The 18,724-nt window shown below is 47.9% G+C and overlaps 3 protein-coding genes across 3 annotated transcripts; all 3 read left to right on the top strand.

Annotated features, from left to right (window-relative positions):
* Window positions 1-521: 521 nt before the first annotated feature.
* Window positions 522-1,367, top strand: N7515_005350 (uncharacterized protein; the record flags this gene model as incomplete). The annotated part of the gene is made up of 1 exon (XM_056666094.1): window positions 522-1,367. One exon carries the CDS (start codon window positions 522-524, stop codon window positions 1,365-1,367), a length of 846 nt encoding a protein of 281 aa, XP_056519690.1.
* A 4,032-nt stretch (window positions 1,368-5,399) lies between these two features.
* On the top strand, window positions 5,400-6,411 carry N7515_005349 (homeobox domain-containing protein; the record flags this gene model as incomplete). The annotated part of the gene is made up of 3 exons (XM_056666093.1): window positions 5,400-5,504; window positions 5,560-6,210; window positions 6,268-6,411. 3 exons carry the CDS (start codon window positions 5,400-5,402, stop codon window positions 6,409-6,411), a joined length of 900 nt encoding a protein of 299 aa, XP_056519689.1.
* An 8,587-nt stretch (window positions 6,412-14,998) lies between these two features.
* N7515_005348 (transcriptional regulator family TF) lies at window positions 14,999-17,089 on the top strand (the record flags this gene model as incomplete). The annotated part of the gene is made up of 5 exons (XM_056666092.1): window positions 14,999-15,210; window positions 15,279-15,671; window positions 15,724-16,137; window positions 16,190-16,419; window positions 16,494-17,089. The coding sequence occupies 5 exons, from the start codon at window positions 14,999-15,001 to the stop codon at window positions 17,087-17,089; spliced, it is 1,845 nt and encodes a 614-aa protein (XP_056519688.1).
* Between the last annotated feature and the right edge of the window lie 1,635 nt (window positions 17,090-18,724).

Genomic DNA, 18,724 nt, shown 5'->3' with positions numbered 1-18,724 from the left:
AGTCAACTGGTGAATAGTTAGAGGGAAAGGTGAGATTAGAGTCTGGACTAACCTATGCTGAGGCTATGCCATGATAGCACTTTCTTTCTCTCTTTCTCTCTTCCATCCACCTGACTGTGCATTTACGTACTCTCCAAGTCCTTCTACTTCATACAATTAGCCTTCTACCTGGCGGCAGTCACAGAATTTCCCCATTCACGCTCGAGAAGAGATAGTTCCTCGCTGCTGAGTCTCTTCACAACCTTACCGATGACATTCCCCTCTCCAAAATGCCGCCACATTCACTATCATGGCAGATAGAATAGCAATCATCTACGCAGGGCAAGAACAAGCTGAACAACACTACTCCGGCGGCGAGACCCAGCTAACGAAGTGTTGTAACCTTGGAACCCTATCCGATTGATAAGGTAAGGATGACTTAACCATGTGGGAGAGACAACCTCACTATCTATCTAGTTAATCCTTACTACTAATGTCAGCACTTTCTGTTCAAGTCGAGATCACTTCGCCAATTGACCACTATGCCGCGGCATTCAGACCTGTCCGATAACTCGGACTCACCTGCCGTCAAGTGCTTCCAAGAACTACCTGATGACACATACGAAGCCATCGGATCGGATGCCAACACTATCCGGAGGATCATAAGACAGCAACAGAACCTTCCTATCGAGGTGATCAAATACCTACATTTCACAAACGTGCCACCAACCATTGCGGAAGAGTTTTCCTCGAGCTCCGCTCGATCTATGTTCAGTTACGACACTCGATCTATGATAATAAAGCTCGTGACCGGGGTCCATCAGGTAGCTTCCCGCGGCCTATTTTGTGAAGTGCAAGATGTGGTACGCGATATGAGTCTACATCGGTCGATTCTCGTGGTAGGGTCTGCACGCGTGCGAGGTGTATCTTCTTCAAAGGAGGCCGATGAGTCGTGGGCCCTTTCGCAACCTATTCCAGGTCGCGATGCAAAATGGCCGACTGTTGCGGTCGAAGTTGGAGACTCTGAGTCCTATGGAAAGTTGAAGGCAGACGCAGAATGGTGGCTCACGAACTCCAGGGGCGATGTGAAGCTTCTACTCATCGTGTCTATCAATCCAAAGACACCCAATATCACGTTTGAGACAGCTTTTTCAGACGCGGTCGGCTCCTTACCACACCATCAGCCCTGCTACCTCCCAACTATACGGCAGTCCATTACGATATCCCGTCACGGCGCACAGATTACCGCCAGCCCAGAAGTACCCTTGACAATCGAGTTTGAGGAATTATTTTGTCGACGACCTGTCCCGCCGGAGCATAACATTGATATCTCTCCTGATCAGTTGAGACATATCTCAAGCGACGTTTGGATGGAGCAAGGTCTATAAGTCGTTCTTACCTTAACTCTCTTGGCTTCGTCTGAGCCTTACGCCAAGCTTCGTCGTGATGCCCAGTACTGGGTCAACCCAAAAAGACAGAAAGCCAACGTGGCCATCGGAGTCAAGATTCATCCAAAGAAGACAGAGATTACGATTGACCAGTGGCAAGGGAGCCATGGATATCCCAGACCCGTCAACAAGACACACTTGACCATCACAAAGTCGAAGGGTAAAGTTCACTTCAACCGCAATCATCCTCCTCCTCAGCTCGTGATGGGGTTGGATTAATTCTTTCGACGACCAGCGGAAGACAACAGGGAGAATGACATCGTCATTTCGAAGCAAGAGCTCATTGACTTCACAACTCTGCTGTGGGCGGTACAGTTTGAAGGAGCTCAGGAATGAAAGCAGGATATAATTTTGCTGTATTACACTCTGGTAGGTAGCTTTTTCATTGCTGTGGCCAGAAGCCTCCGGTTGGGTCTTTTTCAAACAATGGCACAGTACACAATATGTGATTCAATCGTCGCCCTAAGCGTCCAGCACATACCTGGTCTTAGTGTGCCCCCATTTGGTACCTTTTACACTTAGAAGCCGACAGATGGCGCCGTCAGTCTTGAAGAGGATAAGCACTACTATGTATAAATGCAAGGCTATTCATACCTGCTAGCTCCATCTATTGCTACTAGTTATCTAGAAGGCAAGTAAGATTCTCCTGGTGGGATAACTATGCATGGTAGTATTTTGTAACCCTTCAGGTCAACTGGCGAGCTAGAGCGACGCAGTGCCTTCTTGCCTTCTAACGCTTCGAGCCAACTGGCGAGCTAGCGCGATGCAGTGAGTGTCTCCTTCCCTTTTCAACCATTGTGATAGAATGTCAATCCACGCCCGACACTATCCAGATTACTGCGACCAGAGACTGACGTGCCCAGAATAGCCTATTTACCATCACCATAGGTTCCCCAAGTACAGTATGTACCTGATCTAACGCCAGTCAGGTACCAGTGAATGACCCATGCCTAAAATAGAAAACAACCCCGATCGGACCAATAGCGAAAAGAGGCCAGCTTGCATGAAAGAGATTGGTCGCTGTCACGAACTGCTCTCTTGGCGATAAATGCAGTGACACGGTCGGGTTGTGGAAGAAGCAATTATTACGGGGATTCAGATTGTCGGGATGGTGCTGGTAGGGCTGTGTCTATTTTGTTATGGGGGAGTATGCATACGGCCATTTTGGGATCGAGTTTTATGAACCATGGGTCCTTATGCTGAACCCTGGATTTGGAATAGACGGAGTGGGGATATTTGTCTTAACTTATTTTTAATCCTTGTTTTAAGAATTGAATTGATCTAGAAGAATACCTGTTAAAGAGAAATGGGAGGAACAAGCAAGCTTAAGTGTCACGAGAAATAAGGTTAACAGCACACTCAAAATTGAGACCAAAACAGTACCTGTGGTACCTGTGGACAGAACCAAGGATCGGCGAACCCGCCTACCGGGAAATGACAAATACTTCCAAAGATCTGGAGTAATTCTTCCGGTGTACATGTATCTAGTACAACTGACTACTGCAGTAGACTAGACCTCATTCCTAAGAAAATAGACCAGTCATTTCCAGGGCCGATCCTAGTTCCTGTTCTGCGAGATCCGATGATCTGCATTCCCTTTCATGCACGATCTCGGGATCTCGTCATTGAGACTGGGGCATGGCAGGTATGACGATCGGTTGGAATTTCAATTACTTTTCTTTTTTTATTCCTTAGATCGATACATATTGGCCTGTACTCCGTACTGTTCAAGGTTTGTTGTATGGATTGGGAAAGTTTCAAGGATATCTTCAGATCGCGCCCTGGAATGACGGGCAAATCGAGAGAGTTTAAGATTCTCCAGATCGAGGTCCACGAGGGACACGAGGCTGGTTCCAAGGGTTCTTATTTCATGCCGAACTGAATGGTCAATTATCTGACTTCTATCCAGTTGTCTGGATCTATCTGAGTGGATCACGGAATTTAGTTTGCACTCGGCTGCAATAAGGCTGGCTCACGAAAGCCCGGGGTTGGCTGCCATCTTGAGACATTTAGGCTGTGAATTGGGCCACACTGGGACAGCTGCCAAGGCATCAGGATTCGGGCGAAACGTCCGATCAAGAGGGGTAATTTCTCACCTTCCAATGCTAGCTGTTGAAACATATGATCAATAGAATAATCTGACACTTCTGGCCTTACCCCACCAATCACAAAAAAGTCACTCTCGACCTTCATTGTTCCGCTTTGGCATTGTATATCTTGCAGGCCCACTTGGGCACTAAGGAATCTCCAAATATCGAATTGTCAGAATGTGACCATGTACATAGCTGGTAAAGTGGGTCGGTCGGCTCGGGATATGCCTGTCAAGCTGAGTAGGAAGAGAAGCGCGGTAAACTCAGACCTAATACACTAAGGTCAAAGAGGTCGGTCCTAAGAAATCAGAATCGCTCTAATGTAAGTGCCCTGCTGTCACATATGCTCCCTGCACACCTTTGAGATATCATATGCGTGCTTCCCTCCAATCAGGGTACCAGCCATGATTACCAGCTCACAGTGCATAGAATTGCGATGAATAGGTAATGCGGGTTTCGGGTGATCCCTGCTCTGACGTTGCCCTACGGCGTATACAGTAGAGTAGAGAAATAATAAATGGAAAGAATAGAAAAATTGTTGCGCCACATCTCGAAGGAAGTGGAGATACCAATTAAAGAACCCCTAGGCGATCTCATCCCTGACCAATACCAACCCCCTCTCCCCGTTGCGGTCTTTGTTTGGTCGATCGATCTCCGTGCCCGCCGATGAGAGGCTCTGGAGTCTGGGCAATCTGCGATCGCGACTTCACTTGTTGGCTTTCTTATTCGCTTTGGACCTGTGTGATGGTGTAATGTCTTGTGGAACAGAGCTCGGCGATCTTTTCTTTTGACTCGGAGTAGTCTTTTATCTTACCGTATGGAGTACAATGCACAAAGTTCAAGTCATTGATCAATGTCCGGTTGTCTTTTACTTTCCATGGGACTGACTGGATCGGTAAGGTTTCCCATTTCTTTTTCTTTTTTTCTTTTTCCCTCTTTTACTTTCTGCCACTGGATCTCACATCTCCCCACAGAAAAAGCAATGATGTGATTTGATTTACAGATTTCATTACTACGTTAGAGAAGTGATCAGCTTTTGCCTGACTCGGACACATATGACAGTATTCGCTCCGGCTGTCACAACCGGGCTCTTCTTTTTGTTTTGTTTTGTATCCTTCATATCCTCCATTATCTTGTGCGCTATGATAGTATTCTCGATTCTATTCCTATCATGTAGCTATAGAAGACATTGCTATGCTTTAGCAGGGATGACCGGGTCCAATTTTCAAATAAATCGGAAAATTCGGAAATAACCAAAATTGGTAAATCCATCTATTTTCCATTTCCATTATTTATCATGACCCAAGGGATACTTTCCCCTTCGTCCAATCACACCCTCCGAACTCCTCCCCCCCCTCCCAATCTATGGAACCGCAGTTCGTGAGAGAGATCCCTTCTTTGGCATCTGTCAACCTTAAGCTAGTGATTTTCCATTTTGACACTCAACTCCACACGATCGTCATTTTCGGCCCCTGTTCTTGCTTTTCCATGGATATGTAACAGCTGGATGTCTTTTTTTCGATTTAATGAGGTTTGTTTCTTTTTTTTCTTATTTCTTTTTCTTTTCTTGCATTCGGGTTCGACAGGCCCTTATTTGGAACGCATTTCCATCTTTGCCCTCATTCCCCAACCTTGCATATAATCTTGGCCTTCTTTCTACCATGCCATCGTAAACGCCTATTTCTCTTAGTATTTCCTTTGACGATTCGTCCCTTCTTCAACACCTTCCTCGACATCTCGAGACTCGTCTTGTCTCATAACTTACCCTCTGATATCGAGTCTGAAGTCGACCAGTACAATATACAACATAGTTCTATCTGTGCTGCTGTGAACCATTCCACATCCGGGACATCTCAACCTTTGTCCCACTCACACCTCGTCTATGTCCCAGTCCCGAGAGGTCGACGAAGAAACCGATATGGCTATTTCGTATACAACTCAGCCGTCAACGGGACACCCTCACCAAACCCTCCCCTCATTCCGCGAGGTAGACAAATCACACACCCTACCAACAAAATACACCATATACTAACTTCCTCCAGCTTCTCCCCGCCCACCTCCACGATGAAATAGAATCAACACCATACTACCCCCCACAAGCCCGACCCCCCTCAGCCCACGATATGGCAGACCCCCGCTCAATTCCCTACCCTCAACCCTCAACCTCATACGAATCCCACCGCGAATACACAGTCGCCCGCGACCAACAACCCCGCATGTCCGACCCAGCCCACCACATGCGACTATCAGACAGCCGTGCCCGCGGGCCCAGCCCAATTCTCCCGCCCATCCGAGACCTGGACTCCATCCCAGGCCGAAGCATGAACACTCCACCCTCCAGGGAAGGCTATGTCGAGCGCGCCCCGCGGTCTGACCCTTTCACGCAGGATTACCGCCAGCCCGGCGCGGGGCCCGAGCCGCGCGAGTTCGCTCAGCCTATTATGCAGCCGCCGTATGGACATTCGTTTGAGCAGGAGCAGATGTCGATGATGGGTGGTGGTGGGCATGGACAGGCGAATTTCGGGATCATGGGGGATCCGATTGATCCGAAGACGAAGAGGAGACGGGGGAATCTGCCGAAGCCTGTTACGGATATACTTCGGGCTTGGTTTCATGAGCATCTTGATCATCCTTATCCGAGTGAGGAGGATAAGCAGATGTTTATGACGAGGACGGGGCTGTCGATTAGTCAGGTGAGTTCTGGCTTGAGAATTGGAGATGGAATTGGAATGGTTGCTAATTCGATACAGATCAGTAATTGGTTCATTAATGCTCGCAGACGACAGCTTCCTGCTTTGCGGAATCAGATGCGCAGTGGTGTGGATGCTGAGTCGAGACACTCGCCTTTTAGTGATGTTGATGGCTCGGAGCATTTGGCTTCTCCTCATCGCTGATTGGATTCGATCACGGCCTTTTTTTTTCTGTTTCTTCTTTTTCGACATTACACGGCATTCGCAACAGCGTTTTCACTTTACGACTGGGAGGTCTATCTTGTTTTCTTGCGACCATTTACGAGTCATGGGGTTCAACGGCATAGACTGGCTTTTTCTTTTCCTTATCTGTCTCCCTTTTAATGTTTTCTTCTCACTTCTTCTGGACTTCACTACATGTCGCATTGCCGTCCGGTACGGGGACAGAGTTAGACATGACATTTCGATACCCTTCTCTTGGCTGCGTTCACCAGCGAGAACGTCTTTTGGCGCTGGAACCAAATGGCAAGGGTTATGTTTGGGAATCTCATCTGTTCACATATGCTATGTGATTGTTACATTTTGTCTTTTCGACTCTGTGCTTTCGACTGACAGAAGTCTGCAAAGTGCCTGCATTTCCTAGGTGTTAGGAACCTCGGTTTCTCCGGTTTTATTTTCCTGATTGTGATGATCATTTCATCCACAGCGCAGAGTGCCACAATTGCGGGTCCGAATATCATCCAAAGAATACTGCATGCGGATCCCAGCTGTCCACCGCACAACCCGTCCCCACTACGCATCCTCGGTACTTGGGCTCCTTTTTCCCTACTGATCTGCGATATGGGTTACTTTCGATATAACATACAAATTCTAGGGTCTTCGGACTTCGAGTCTATAGGGAGGGACAGTTCTAGAAACAAAAATAGACTATGAGACTGCTCTACATTTAGAGTATATATGATGTCCATTGAAGCTTACGGTAATATTGAATCTAGAATTAGGCAAGAAATATCGAAAACAACTCGGGTTACATACCAAAAAGCGATTTTCAAAGGTGAAACTGGGGGAAGCTGAACCATGGAACGGACTGTCACTAATTCGCATTCAATTTTGGGTTTTCCAGACCCGCAAACTAGCCCTGACATCGAAACTGATACTCAATAATATTTCCCAATGGGATATTCCTTAACTCCGAATTCCCCGATCTGGAGATCGAGATCGTCCACTTTTGACTTTTCTCTGACGTCGGGTTGTCAATCTAAAGCTGTGGCTCTTCCTTGACAGCGCTTAGTTGACCGCGCGTTTACATGTAATCTGATGGGATATTATTCATTGCAGTGCAAAACTTCACTGTAAAGTTAATATGCACACTAACTATATCCTTATCTTATGGAACTCACAGGATTTAGATCCATCTCAATCCCTTGTTGAAACTAGGTTGGTTGAAAATTGAAATAATCCAAAATTCCCAGTACCGATTCCAAGAATCCACAGAACCACGGAACGCCCTTCCCTCCAGCCACGTGAATCCTGCAGGCTTCGATCAGATCGGATTTCAGTTTTGGCGTTCTGACCGGCAGCTAGAGGCTGGGGCTATGAATATACGCTTTTATTTTGTGTGTTTAACCTCTGCGATGAAGATCCACAGGATGAACTTGTGACTTGGTGGGTTGCTTAAACTTGTTTTCTTTTCAGTCTTGCTCCGTTGTTGCTCCGAGAATAATCCGTTTAGCTTCCTACGGGGTATTGCAGATCTCGGCGGAGTTCTGCCGAGGATTGATTTTCATGCACAAAGTGGGACCTATTTTCTTAAAGTATGGAACTTGGGTAGATGTTTTCTTCATTCTTGGGGATGCCCTCGGCGAGGGGGAACATCCACTTCAAATGTTCTTGTCTTCCACAGCACCACTCCGCTGTGGTTGACCTTACATTGTGAAGATTGAGAATGTAGATCTGGATACAAGAAACAGGATTCGGGATGCAGTTACATACATCTACAGACGTGCGCACTGCAGAGTAATTAACTAAGTTAGATGCCACGCACGGAGTTAATACCTACATGTACAAATTCCATCGCCCCACAAAGACAGCGGTTATGCAAGCCACTAGTACAACATAGTTATGCATATAGTAACCAAGAAAAGAAAAAAATGATTATCCGGAACCAACCACTGGCCCTTCATGCACCGCACAGGTGTCGTGCAGCGTGCATTAGACACTTCCAGGTTGTAAGTTGTAAGGGGAGGGCAAATCAGATTCAGTGGAAATCTTTATCCCCCTAGACTGACCCTGTCGATTTAGCAGTTTACAGACTAGACCCTGGTTTTGGTTTTGGCTTTTTTTTTCTTTTTTGGTACATATTTCATCTTGGGAATCTAGAATCTCAGTAATTTGCTCGTCGGTACTCGGGTCCGATCTGACTCGCGCTACTCGCGCTTTCGCTACGGCTGCCCGCATCCGACCCGTCATAAAGCGGTGAATTAAGCATCTTTTTGGATATTCATTTGTGCGGGCTAGATGGAGTGTCTAACTGTGTTATATTGTACATATTCGACTACGTTAAGTATACGTAGTACATCTGTAAATGCAGGTGTAGCTGTCTTGGGGGCTACCTGGTAGCGATAGTAGGTGTGCGCATACTATGCGCTGGTTGACATAGCTCGGGAATTGGAACTACATTAGAATATACGAACAACACATGTCTGCTACCCGCAAGGTAATAATGCTCGTATAGATGTGGCGCGTGACGATTTTCTCGGAGCTGTCAACTGCGGGATTTGTGAGCTGTCTCATGTCAGCCCGATTTGGGTTCCGATGGTTCGTGTAGATCGAGGTTCGTCCGAGCGTCGGTCTCACCGTATATTTTTCACACCTTATGGGCTGAAAGTTTGGAAATGCATGTCCTGACATCTAAGTTGTATATCATATACACGTGTTCAGTGCATGCGTTTTGAATTGGTCCGGGTATGTATGTGCATGTAGATACACTGTAGTTATGTGACATAACATATTCCATCCTATCCATATATGGTGTTCAGTCCTCGCGTTAAGTGGAGGATCCGATGTCAGTGATCTCTATGTCTCCTTAAATGTGTTGTACTCCGTATAATTCACGGAGTACGGAGTACGCATGATCTCCTTTATGTAGGGTCCTTGCATTATTTTATGTACGGAGTATTCAGTGTGTAATTGTGCAGTGGCCGTCCAAGCTCGGACTATTGAATCTTAGTTGCTGGAGATTTAATTTCTGATCGACGGACCCACCGTTCGAGACTTCTTTCGGTACGGGAATCAATAGTCTCGCTAGCGTCCCGCTTCTAACGTGGTTTGGATATTTTGGGTTCTTTGCTCGGGACTTGCTTTCCTTTGTAGGTGGCGAGCATAGTGTAGGTGGGATACGCGCTTGTGCTAAATTTCTCTAGAGATCTGGCCATATGTACGGAGTAACTATACTCGATACGGAGTACAGACCGACTTTTAGACGCCATGTACCTACGCTAACGTGTACCTTGCAGTTCAGATCTGAGAATGTGGACTTGAATCTGAGATCTTATGCATAAAAACAGGTTTATGTTCATGTACGATATGCCGGAATGCATGGCCACGTTGGAATGCTGGAATCGACACCAGGTCGGAGTATGTGTCCGTCGATTGACTTTGCGGTGACAGCCAATATGTACTCGCATTGCAGTCGACTAAAGTGCTTACAACCTGGACTATGTAAGTAGCATGCATATGACAGCTCTTGTGGATAATGCATATATGTTATGACGTCGCCTCATTTTCTCCATTTGTCCTAGTGGTTAAGCCTGCAAGGGTAGGGACGACACTGGTTTATCTCAGATCGGAGTGGCCCCCGCCTGTCTGTGTATATTATGACTTACATAGGGCATCTGGTATGATGTTGTGCTACGTGGTTGTACAGTATGTAGTCGATTGCAGGGCACGGTGGCGAGTGCCACACCGCTAGTTTACTTTCTGTTTGTTTTCTTTCTTCATTCTCCTATTCCCATGGAAACCTAGTTGTATTAGCTGGTCTACGTAGATGAATCAGTATGTGATTGAAGGTTGGGCCCAGGCACACAGGCTGGTCACCACTCGGTGTCCCCTATGCAAGTGTCACAATTTCACCACGACTACGGATTAGCGATATCGAATACTTTCTGTGTATGCCTAGGATGGAATCGTTTTCTCGCGTGTCTTTGGCGGGTCCTCAGGTGCCACCGTGTTCGAGGACTTCATATCACAGCTTTTTCAGCACTGCGGAAGATGGTCAGGACGTAAATCAGTTCGTTCTGACCATGGTAGCCTATGGACAACGCCTCGGTTCATCATTCAGAGCGGATGATGCAGATGTGTGCTGATGTAGGGGTGAAATTGGTCTATCTGCCACCCTACCCGCCGGACTTGGATCTGATCGAAGAGTTTCGCTAAAGGAAGTCTCATAAAATCATCAGGTAACTTGAGTACAGTAGACTGGAGACAACTTTCATATGCACCTTCATGGTGTAAACTAATTGTCATGGTGTCAGTCATTGCACCGAGGGTCATCAAGAACTTGTCTCGCTAGCGCTCTTACAGACGGCTCAAAATGCAACAATCTTCCAATGATTTGTCCAATGTCCTCTGGTGTGAGATCGGGACTCAGCGGACCATCAAGGTATACGCAGTATACTTCTTCCAGCTATTCCTGGAAGTAGGTTGGGCTCGGTGCTTCCTGTGGCCATGACGTTCCCTGTGTTTATCGTATTCCATTCAGGAAGTCTTCCATCTAAGAGGTCTGCTTTGATTATGTCTGGAACGTTGGGATCTAGAACCCATAAACTAGACATTTATGAGATCCATTTGGGTCCTTTAGATCGGAGCTATCGAGCATGTGCACCGTCTGTTTCGGACGAGGGTGATGAGATGCAAGTTTTTTCGGAGTCGGGAGCTCTGCGTGTCACTATTATATTAGCCTTCTGCAGCACATTTCTCTTCTCTGTACACAAGCAGATTCCATGGATGTCATGGAGTTAGCAAGAACCACCACGGGTCACTCTAGCTTTCAGAGATTCCCCTGGGTGACTGGGTGGTGACCACCTTGTCTGTAACAATGAAGTGGCCCAGCGTCAGCGGTAGCTGGAAATGAAGAGGGGCTGGCCCGTCTCAGGTCTGACTCTGGGGTGCTCTTGAAGCATAGGTAGTAGTCCTGTGCACCTACCTGTCTTGATGGCAGTGCCAAGATATATACTTCAAACCAACATCCAGTCTTCCACAAAATACCCGAAATAAGCGGCAATAAGCGCCTGAATCAGGTTTCGCATACTTTAGAAAGTCTATCCAACGCGGAACAATCAATATAAAAACCTTAATTCACCACATCCTGTCCGAATAAGTTCCGACAGCCCCAAACACGTGCAAACCGAGTGGGTCTTTCTTTCTTCACACTAATAATGCAATTTTGGTTCAAATTAACAAGTAGGCCGGCTGGCCCAATGGCAAGGCGCTTGACTACGAATCAAGAGATTGCAGGTTCGATCCCTGCGTCGGTCAATTTTTTTTTGTTTTAGATGTATTTGTTGCGTCCTTGATAGTTGGGAATGGTTCGAGTGTTGTGCGGCATTATGGGGGAATCGGTCATTTTTTGTGGGAGTCTGTGCCATTGGAGAGTTAGAATTAGCGCAGAGAATGAGAGCAGAGTTATGAAGGTGACAGAAGTAGGTAGATTGTCCCTGAAGATATCGCTCATCCTATGCATGTACTTCGTACCGATATTGTGAATGGAGGAAGGAGGTCTGAGTGCAGCGAAGTGCAGTGAACGTTATCACTGTACCTGCCTACACGGAGAATAAACAGACCCGACAACCAGCGACAGACACCGAAGCGGGGTTTTGATCCACATCAAACAACGAGATATGCAATTGCACTGCGTATTGCTGCACATCATACCCCGGTCATATTGGAAACCCTAATCTCCAATGGTTTATCAACGCAAGCTTAGAAACGCCAAGGGCTTTACTCATGATATTCAAGGTTTAACTAAAGCCCTCTACCACGACAGGGGCTTTGCCTGTGATTATGGAGTTCCGTTGGATGCGTTGTTGAGGGGAATGTCCCTGGGCTTGAAATTGGAAGTCGAATAGGGCATAGTTGGTGCTTATGTCGGCCCGCATGAAGCGGGGATGCTATTTTAAACGTAATAGGGTTTTATTAGATTGAAGCTAAGGTGGAACTGCGATTGTACATTATCAGGCGTTATAGGTTATTATGGGTAATAGGTTCATGTTTGCGTGAGATAGGAGTCCATATCTTGATCACGTTGGTTTGATGGAAGGTGATTCGCTTACACAAAATATGTCCAATTCGTCCGCGGAGAAGTTCTTCATGGCTGCATGAATTGAGAATTGAAGTCTGCTATCAAAAGGTTTCATAGCAGTTTAGAACCCCTCGGATTCGATCACTACTAGTCACGCCGATCATTGAGAAAGATTGCTACCGGCTTCATGTGATTAGAGGAAGCCCTGAACTTGTCGCACATCGTATAGTTCTCTAACTGATCTAGTATCTTGGCTAAAGCCTAAGATCGCCGAGTTTCTATTGAAAGTACCATTAGTATGGGAATCACGTACAAACTGTACATCCCAGACTGGCTTGGTATGCTTTCCGAGGCGACCCCGCGCCCAAAAAGGATTAGGGCAAAAGTAAACAAACCAAACATGTACACAGCCTGAGAACTTCTCTTCCTTCCAAACAATACACACAGAATGCCCCAGGATATGTTATCTCGGACACGGGTGGGTGACTTCTCTTTCTAGAAAATGGTCCCAACGACCGCCTCACATCCAGCTAAGAAAGTACGCCAAACAAGTCTCTTATCGGCTGATACCCAGATCGAGAAGCACGTACGCTTCGCTTGCGGGCACCAGACCAAAACCCGACTAGCCTGCGACCCCTCAGCGGAAGCGGGCATTTATGTATGTAGACCCGGACCCGAAGCCAGTGCATGCAGGCGGTCTTCATCAGAGCCCGTTGGTCGAGAGCCCCTGCAGCGAAGATGTAAAGAAGCAGGAAGGAAAAGGGGGGGAAAGTTTAGCCGGCCAATGAAACGCCCTTATCAGACGGGCGGCTTGATCTGACCGCATTGCGTTGCTAATCCACGTCCATTCCTCACTGTTAATTTGAGGAGGGGCTTTGGTGGCTTTCGGTGGCTTCCCGCCTACGCGCCGTGATTGAAAGCTTGCTACAGCCTACTGCATCGCTGCGCTGTTTAGAGCGGGCAGGATTGGGTTCGAGGACATCGTTGGGATTTCCAAGTGATCGACATCGTGTCTAAATATGTTACCTCCGAGGGTGGCTTTGACCGGGGGATTGGAAAACAGCGGTATCTCGAGGTCAGTGGTCATTTGACTTTGCGCAGGTTAGCACTGCCTTGAAACTTTGTCGCATATCTCGTCGCATAATCCCGGCTCGCAGCGCAGATATTAGAGGCGTATCGCCGGATATCTGGGCATAGCTTGATCGGCGTTGACGTGAGAGAGAAGTAACAAATTAATTAAGAGATGGGAGCTCGCACGATGCAGCTCAATCGGGCCGATAACGAAGCCGAGGATGTCCGTCAAGGTTGTCAAAGGGCTGATGTGGATCAGGGCCAGTGGTCGATCACCCCAGAATTCAACCATTTGGGCACTACGATTCTAGCATATTGTGATAACTAAACTGACCGCCTGTTTACCCGAGGCTCTAGCCTGAAGACCCCCAAAAGGGGAGGAATCCCGGAGTGAGTTTATATTCATTTTTATAGAGTGGATCCCTTCACCCCTGGTCAAAGAAGCCTCGGGTGACTTTAATCAATTCATCCGCATTGCCAGTCAGCGGTGCGCGATTAGCAATCCCTATAACATGTTAGGTTGCATTTGATTGATTTTTAGTCAACGACCATGGAAAATGACTGTAATCTTCTTACTGTGTAAAGATTCGAATCAGCACTCACTCACATCTGTTCACTTTTTACTTTTCCTCGCAAAGATAAGTGATTAGTTAACGAACCCATCCAGATCGACAATCCTTCAGCTAAAAGAAGCCACAAACCCTCGGCGTAAGACTAAATAGGCTTAAGTCGACCAAAAGCGACTAACTGGGGCCGCTAATGTACCGAGTCATGTACTAAGCAGCAAGCGACAGGGCCTAGAAACCTACAATGTGACATTGCTGCGACCCTCCAATCCTGATAGCCATTCCTTTGAGACATTGCACGTGCTAACCAATGAGATTAAGGCTATCTTTCCAACCTTCACTAGGATGTGTATGTCCCACTGGTCAGCTTAGGAAGCTGGCAAATGTAAGTCTCTAGACCTAGACCTTGAATGGTGGAATTTAAGACTGCAATGACAAGAGAGAGAAATTAATTAAATTAATTAGAGATAGAGTCAATAAGCAGGGATCTCACGATAACCTCAGACTGTAGATAGAAGGTGCTTAGGTGCCCCCTCATCCAACGGTTTTCGTCGGAGATATCAAGCCTAAGAGCAGGTTCCCCTCTCTGGACCGTTTCTAGAAGTTCTATTTTACCCCAGAGAAAGCAGAATTGTGATTTACATCTTGATATCGTCAGTAATCCGAGTCTTGTCGCAATTGGCTAAACCTCCTTAAACCTCCCCTACCCGTTATTATAAGGCTGGGATCATCCGTATGAAAGTGATCTTCACCTTTTTCTTTTTTCCCTTTTGGTTGATCTTCTCTTCCCCTCTCTCCATCTTTGTCGATCAGGCATAGATGATCCCCCATAAAACAGTACCTCCAGTAACTCCAGATGACGCGAACCGGCCCTACAGATAATCCCATATGGGAGACCAAGGGCATTGCCCCCGATGACGGCAGAATTGACTCGGTCGCTTGTCAGGATGCAAGGCCAAAGGGGCGCATTCGTCGGTCAATGACTGCCTGTAATACCTGTCGGAAGCTCAAGACCCGCTGCGATGTGGATCCTCGTGGGCATGCTTGTCGGCGGTGCTTATCTCTGAGGTTGGTTGCCCTTTTCGGTTGATACTTTGCTTATAGTCTTATGATCTATATACTGACTACCAGATCAGGCTTGAATGTGAGCTCCCTGAGACAACGGAGAGGTTCCAGGACAATGCATCCACCTGGTCCGATGCTACGGCCGCCATCCCCTCGATCGAAGAACGACTGGTTTCTCTCGAACGCGGTATGGGTGAGATGATTCATCTCATGCGCCAGATGGTCAACCGCTCCCCCAGCATGTCCTGCAGCCCAACCTCCCAGCCAAGAAGCAACAGCGTAGACGGATCGGGTTCAGAGAGCATGTCTGGATCTTTTTATCCACTCAAGCCTGCGCAGCTCATCCGGGATCTACAGGCAGAGTGCTTCGGAGAGAGAGACCACTCTGCCGAGGCCGATATCCTCGGAGACATCGTCACCCAGGGCATCGTAGATGCCAAGCTCTCCCATAAAATGATTGAACTGTGTGTCTGACTTGTTTGCGTTTGTCGAGCTTCGCGCTAACCATATCGCTAGCTTCGTGGAATATTTCGGCCATTGGGTCTCGATAAATCATGCATCCAGCATTCAACGCTCAAATACACTCTTATTCAACACCGCATGTCTAATGGCTGCTCGCTATTTGCCCGGACTCCCCCAGCACACCGTCCGCGATATCGCTCTCCACGTACAGCACGCCGTAGCCAAGATGCTGTGGAAGCCTTCGCCAATGACGGGCGATATGCTGCAAGCGCTGACATTACTTTGTCTATACTCAACCTCCATCCACAAAGATGGTTTGATGGATGACTGGTTGCTGAGCGGGATCTCAATCAACCATGCTCTCGCCTCATTCAGCTTCCTCAATACCCGGCCTGGAGATAATCCCAACCCGGATGAGGTACTCGCTCAATTGCGTCTGTGGAATACTCTCTGCGCAACCCAACTACAGTATGTTTCCACCTCATCACCCAGTGGACTACACTCTAACACCGACAAACAGCTCCGCCCTCGCAAACGGCCGCACAGTCAACATCCAGCCCCAATACCTCGACCAATGCCCCCGAATCCTCGAACACGCCGCCGCGACCGCCGAAGACGGCCGAATCGTCGCAGAAATCCAACTCTATCGCATCGCCCTCAAACTCCAAAACAGCCAGCACCGCCTCCAATTCGCAGAACCCGAATACGAAGAAATCGAGCGGTGGAAGATGGAATGGGCCCATCTTCTCAGTAAGCCTCCCTTCCAACACTCCCCTTCCAATAACGTGTCACCAAATCAAATCCAAGATCCTAACAAATCCCAGCCTCAGACTCAACCCTCGACCTAAACCTCTGGTTCTGCCAACTCCTCCTTCACCGCACCGCAACCCGCTACACCCCAGACACAGACCGTCTCCTCCCCGAAATCTGCAACACATCCCGCCTAATCATCTCCAAATTCCTCCAAACCCGCTTTTCCTCCGCCCCAGCCCTGATAGACCACGTCTACTTCATCGTCGGCTACGCAGCCCTAACACTATGCGACTACAACATCCCCGATCCTCTCATCACGCAGGTCCGCGGTTTCCTGCTGCATCTTGCGCCGGGAGGCGATAACCTTCCTTATCAAATTGCTTGTATTGTTGGCGAGGTGCAGAGACGCTATTCCGAGAGTGCGGGGAGTAGTCCTGTGGACACCAAGGGGCAGGGGCATGGCTTTGGGGGGCGGATGCAGATTGCGGGGATTATGCCGCCGGCGGAGGTTTTGGATTCGTTGGTTGAGGGGTATGAGTGTCTGGAGCAGTTGATGCCGGGTTATGCGCAGGGCTTTGGTGAAGGGGAGTTGTTTTCGGGTGTTGTTGGTGTTACTGGGGGTGCTATGCCTGTTGGGCTTGTGCCAAGGGCTTTGCATGATTGGTAATTGAATTGGGATGGGATTGGGATTGGGTTGGGAAATGGGAATGGAAATGGAAATGGAAATGGGTGTTTTGTTTTGGGTATACTACATTAATCGAGTATGTGATGTGGGAATAGGTTGAGGGATGTGAATATGGTTATTATGAATGCATCCACGTGTACTCACGTGGGTATTCGGGCCCTATTTGGTTCTGGCGCTGGCACGTACAGAAGCAGATACAGCCCGAAGTCAAATATTGGAGATTCTCGAGACTTGTTTGAGCAGGCTTTTTATGAACTACTTTACTTATTCAGAGTTTGTACAGTTCGCTCTACTGGGGATTTTGCGTACAACCCCAAAAAGAACAAGGAAGAGAAGAAGAGACAATGAATGCGGTATGTATTGGCTAGATACTACCTGGGTATAGAGACAATGGGATATTTACTAGGACCAGGCCCTCACTATCATTCCGTCGCTTCAAGCAGATGGCTCGACAGGATCCAGAGTGTTCTGTTGAATGGTACTCTGGAAATTCGGGTGCTTGAAGTCGGGTGCTTGAAGTAGGAAAAACCCCAAGCAACGAGGAAAAAGGCAAACACAGCACATAGCCCGTGATCAGGTATGGTCTTGCAATGACGACGCGCCAGCTGATCACCTGCGAGGCTCTAGAAGACTCCTACAGGGTCCCGCCCTCATACTCTTATTGTCATCGGAAGTTGACGAATACACGATGGCTTGTTTCGCTCTTCTTGGATGACAGCGGTTTTGAGTGAGAGTTGCAGTTACACCATCGGCTTCTGGGACCGACGGAAGGTGGGCAGAATGACCTTCTCCTCAAAGCTCACCTCCCGTGACCCCGAAGGCGGAAGGAACTACTCATTGGCCGATGAGTGGGGAGACGGCATGATCGTGGCACATCACACTGACGGTTGATATCGTCGTGGCGTGTCCAAACCTTCCAACGGGACCACGAAGGCTGGAACCTTGTGTCCTTCTCTTTCCCGCATCCGTCGGGCCACAGACCAATTTGGACTCTCTGACCGCCCAAAGCTCGCCTCCAATTTCATTGTTCGTTGCTCTGGAAATATAGTCTCTGATGTAGACTAATACACAACGACCATAGTGGACCAATGCTCCGGGTCCAGAGTACTTCTTCAGGTGGACGCGAGTAAGACAGAAATGCCGAGAGTCGCAAGATGTCCTCATGAGGGTGACAAAGAAATCTCCTTTTGCGTGCTGATGGGCAGCGGATTCAGAAGGCCACTGGAAGCCACAGTGCCTCCCGCTGGCGGAAAAGAAACGTCCAACGGGCGTCTGTCACGACAGAAAGTCTGTATATAGGTCCAACTTCACTGCTCAAGAAGCCATCTGTAGATTCCTCTTCCTCAATGGTCGGCATAGCTCGTGGAATCCAAATCGTGTCATATAGCCAGGGAGTCGGGTTGGCTCAAAACCATGGAGGTCAGACAGCAAAGTCTCCGGGATGGAGTTGTTGACACAACATGGGCATGCCTGGTCATCAAAGGAGGATCTCTCTCCACCCAAGGTACACGCGAACGCGGTCGATCAGGTGGTGGACTCAGCATTTTGGGCAGGATGGTGATGCCTTGATTCGCAGAGACCAGAGTTGGCAGAGGCCAGAGCATCTTCAACATCGTC

Source organism: Penicillium bovifimosum (assembly GCF_028826915.1).
Source record: "Penicillium bovifimosum strain IBT 22155 chromosome Unknown utg000005l_segment0_segment0, whole genome shotgun sequence".
NCBI lineage: Eukaryota > Fungi > Ascomycota > Eurotiomycetes > Eurotiales > Aspergillaceae > Penicillium > Penicillium bovifimosum.
Note: the sequence above shows the minus strand (reverse complement) of the source record. Positions and strands in the feature narration are given on the sequence as shown.